This window comes from Pteropus vampyrus, unplaced genomic scaffold (genome assembly GCF_000151845.1).
Source record: "Pteropus vampyrus isolate Shadow unplaced genomic scaffold, Pvam_2.0 Scaffold252, whole genome shotgun sequence".
In the NCBI taxonomy this organism is placed as follows: Eukaryota; Metazoa; Chordata; class Mammalia; order Chiroptera; family Pteropodidae; genus Pteropus; species Pteropus vampyrus.
In genome coordinates this window covers 1,189,288-1,191,610 of record NW_011889033.1, presented here as the reverse complement: position 1 = coordinate 1,191,610, position 2,323 = coordinate 1,189,288, and the positions used below count along the sequence as shown (strand labels likewise).

Below are 2,323 nucleotides of genomic sequence, written 5' to 3'. Positions count from 1 at the left end.
GTGTGTCTGAGTTGGGTCTCGGTCGTCACCTGCAACTGAAAAAGCCCGGCCTAGAGCAAGGAACGACCCAGGTTCAGTGGTGGCGTGAGAACGGGGCTGGACCGCCCGTCGGGGCGGGCAGCGCAGGGAAGGCTGCACAGAAGAGAGGACCCTCCCAGCATTCCAGGCGGAGGGCCGGTCTTGACAGCAGGAATAGCACGTGCAAAGGCTCAGGGGCACGAAGCTGCAGGTGTGAAAGGGTAGGTCTTCAGCCCTCTGAGACGGTTCCCTCCGTTATCCGAAGTTTTCTCTCTCTCAATAAGACCTTATGCTCGCAAAGTAACGACACTCAGCCCGACTGCTCGCACGGGTCTGTCCTGTGCTCCTGGGGTGGTGTGTCTGCTGGGGACAACGGTTCTGTGTAAGCAGTGGCTGCTCTTTCTCGCCCAGGCTCTTTCCCCACATCTTTCAAAAGAGCTGGGCAGAGAAAGCAATTGAAAATCAAAGAACGCAGCCTCATCAGCGTGGACTCGAACCAACCAGACGGCTCATAGCTCCTTATCGCTTACCTTATCCCAGCTGGAGCCCCGCCTTCGGATGACAAAGAAGTGATCCTCTCACGTGCTCGGCTCCTGCAAAATTGTACCGAGAGGACTTGCCTAGAACGTTCTAGCACACGGGGATTTTTCCTCATCTGGTTGGCAAACATTTTTCTGTTTGAACTCATCGATCCAACTTTTTCCGAAGATGTGTTTTAAATTGGATTTGTTTCGCTGAGACGAATGACTAAATCAATAGGACCGCAGCTGGGGTTTGCTGTTGCTGCGGCTGCAGCTGCTCTCAAAGAATCCACCATGTTTTACACTAAAACAGGCTTGGTTCCTTGGCAACAGGATACACCTGAGCTCCCCAGGTTCCGGCCCTGCCAACGTGCTCAGCGTGGCTCAGCGGAGCCCAGGCAGAGAGGCTGACATGACCCATCAGCAGCATCCACCCCTGTCGCTGGAAAAGCCACCTCAAGCACACATCCACTAACGATGACCTGAGGCTTCTTCATACCCAAAGGTCAGTCCCTGGATCCCCACCCCCTCCCCAGCTCAGAAACACAGGAGGCTGAAAGCAGCCCTTTCGGGCAGCTTAAAATAGCTATCCTGGAAGTGAGCACATCCACGCGGACTAAAGGAAAATGGGCTTGCAAGTCAGACAGTCCTGGGTTCAAATCCCTCCTCTCCAACTTACCAGCTCTGGCACCTGGAGTAGTTACTTAATCTCTCCGAGCTTCAGTTTCCTCGTCTTTAAAACAGTAACATTAATACTTACTGTGCAGAGATATCATGAATAAATGGCATGCTGTCCTTAGGAAATGATTAGTCTCTGTGCTAGTCAGGTCGTGTTACGTAATGTGGCATAACAGATAGCTCTTATATCTCAGTGGCTTAAAACAACAAACATTTATATATCACTAGTGATCTGCGATCAACAGGGAAAGCTTCGCCCTGAACTGGGGGTCCAATTCAGTTTGCCCTTCGAGTCTTTCATTCCCAGGCCAGTGGCTTCCCTGGGCTTGCTCTTCTCGGGGTACAAGGCAGGAGCCGACAGGGCTGCCCCAACTATGCACATACTTGGAGCCTCTGGTGAGACTGAGCATATGTTAACTCAGCTCATGCACCCTGACCAAAGCAGGTCACGTAGACAAGCAAGAACTGTGCCCTGTCCCCAGCGAAGCTGTGGCAAGGTGGGGACACCCAAAAGAATCGTGAGCAAATGATATCATCCACACAGTCTGCAGTTAACGGAAGCTGTTACTGGTTCATTGTTCCAAAATGGCTTTGAGAGCCAAGCTTTACTATCATCCCCTCTGCCGCCCCCAACCCAGGTCCCCGTCGCCTGCATAGTGGTCCTGACGGGTCGGTGTCTTGGTGTCTTCTCTCCTCTCCATGCGGCGTTCTGTCCCCAAGATGGTCCTCCTACAGACGCCATGCCCTCCGCCAGCTTAAACGCGCCCCACGATTCCTTGTGATCCACATGGGTGTTTATTAACACAACCAACAAAAATCGGCGTGTTAACTCCAGGCTTCTCAGCGTGGCCCTTGATGGTATGGTGTGTAGGCGGGTGTGCCCATTCTCGCCACCTGTGCTCCTGGTGGCCCGCTGGTTCTGGCCGCGTCCCTTGCCGCCCGAGGCTTCCCCGGCCGACCCCACCCCACCCGCCACCGGTGTGGCTCCCAGCATGCCTAGTGCTTTCAGGTCTTGGGCCCTTGCTGTCCCTCTCCCCTCTGCCTAGAATGTCCTTCCCACTCTTCTCCGCCTTTCAAGCCCAGTGCCGATGGGCCACCTCGGCGGC

General features: G+C 54.3%; 1 protein-coding gene across 1 annotated transcript in view; it reads right to left on the bottom strand.

Annotated features, from left to right (window-relative positions):
- DRD5 (dopamine receptor D5) overlaps window positions 1-2,323 on the bottom strand; it is a 7,509-nt gene that overhangs the window by 4,558 nt on the left and 628 nt on the right. Inside the window, exon 2 of the mRNA XM_011374674.1 lies at window positions 443-543. Coding sequence (XP_011372976.1) covers window positions 443-543 — 101 coding nt within the window. The remainder of the gene's footprint in view (window positions 1-442; window positions 544-2,323) is intronic.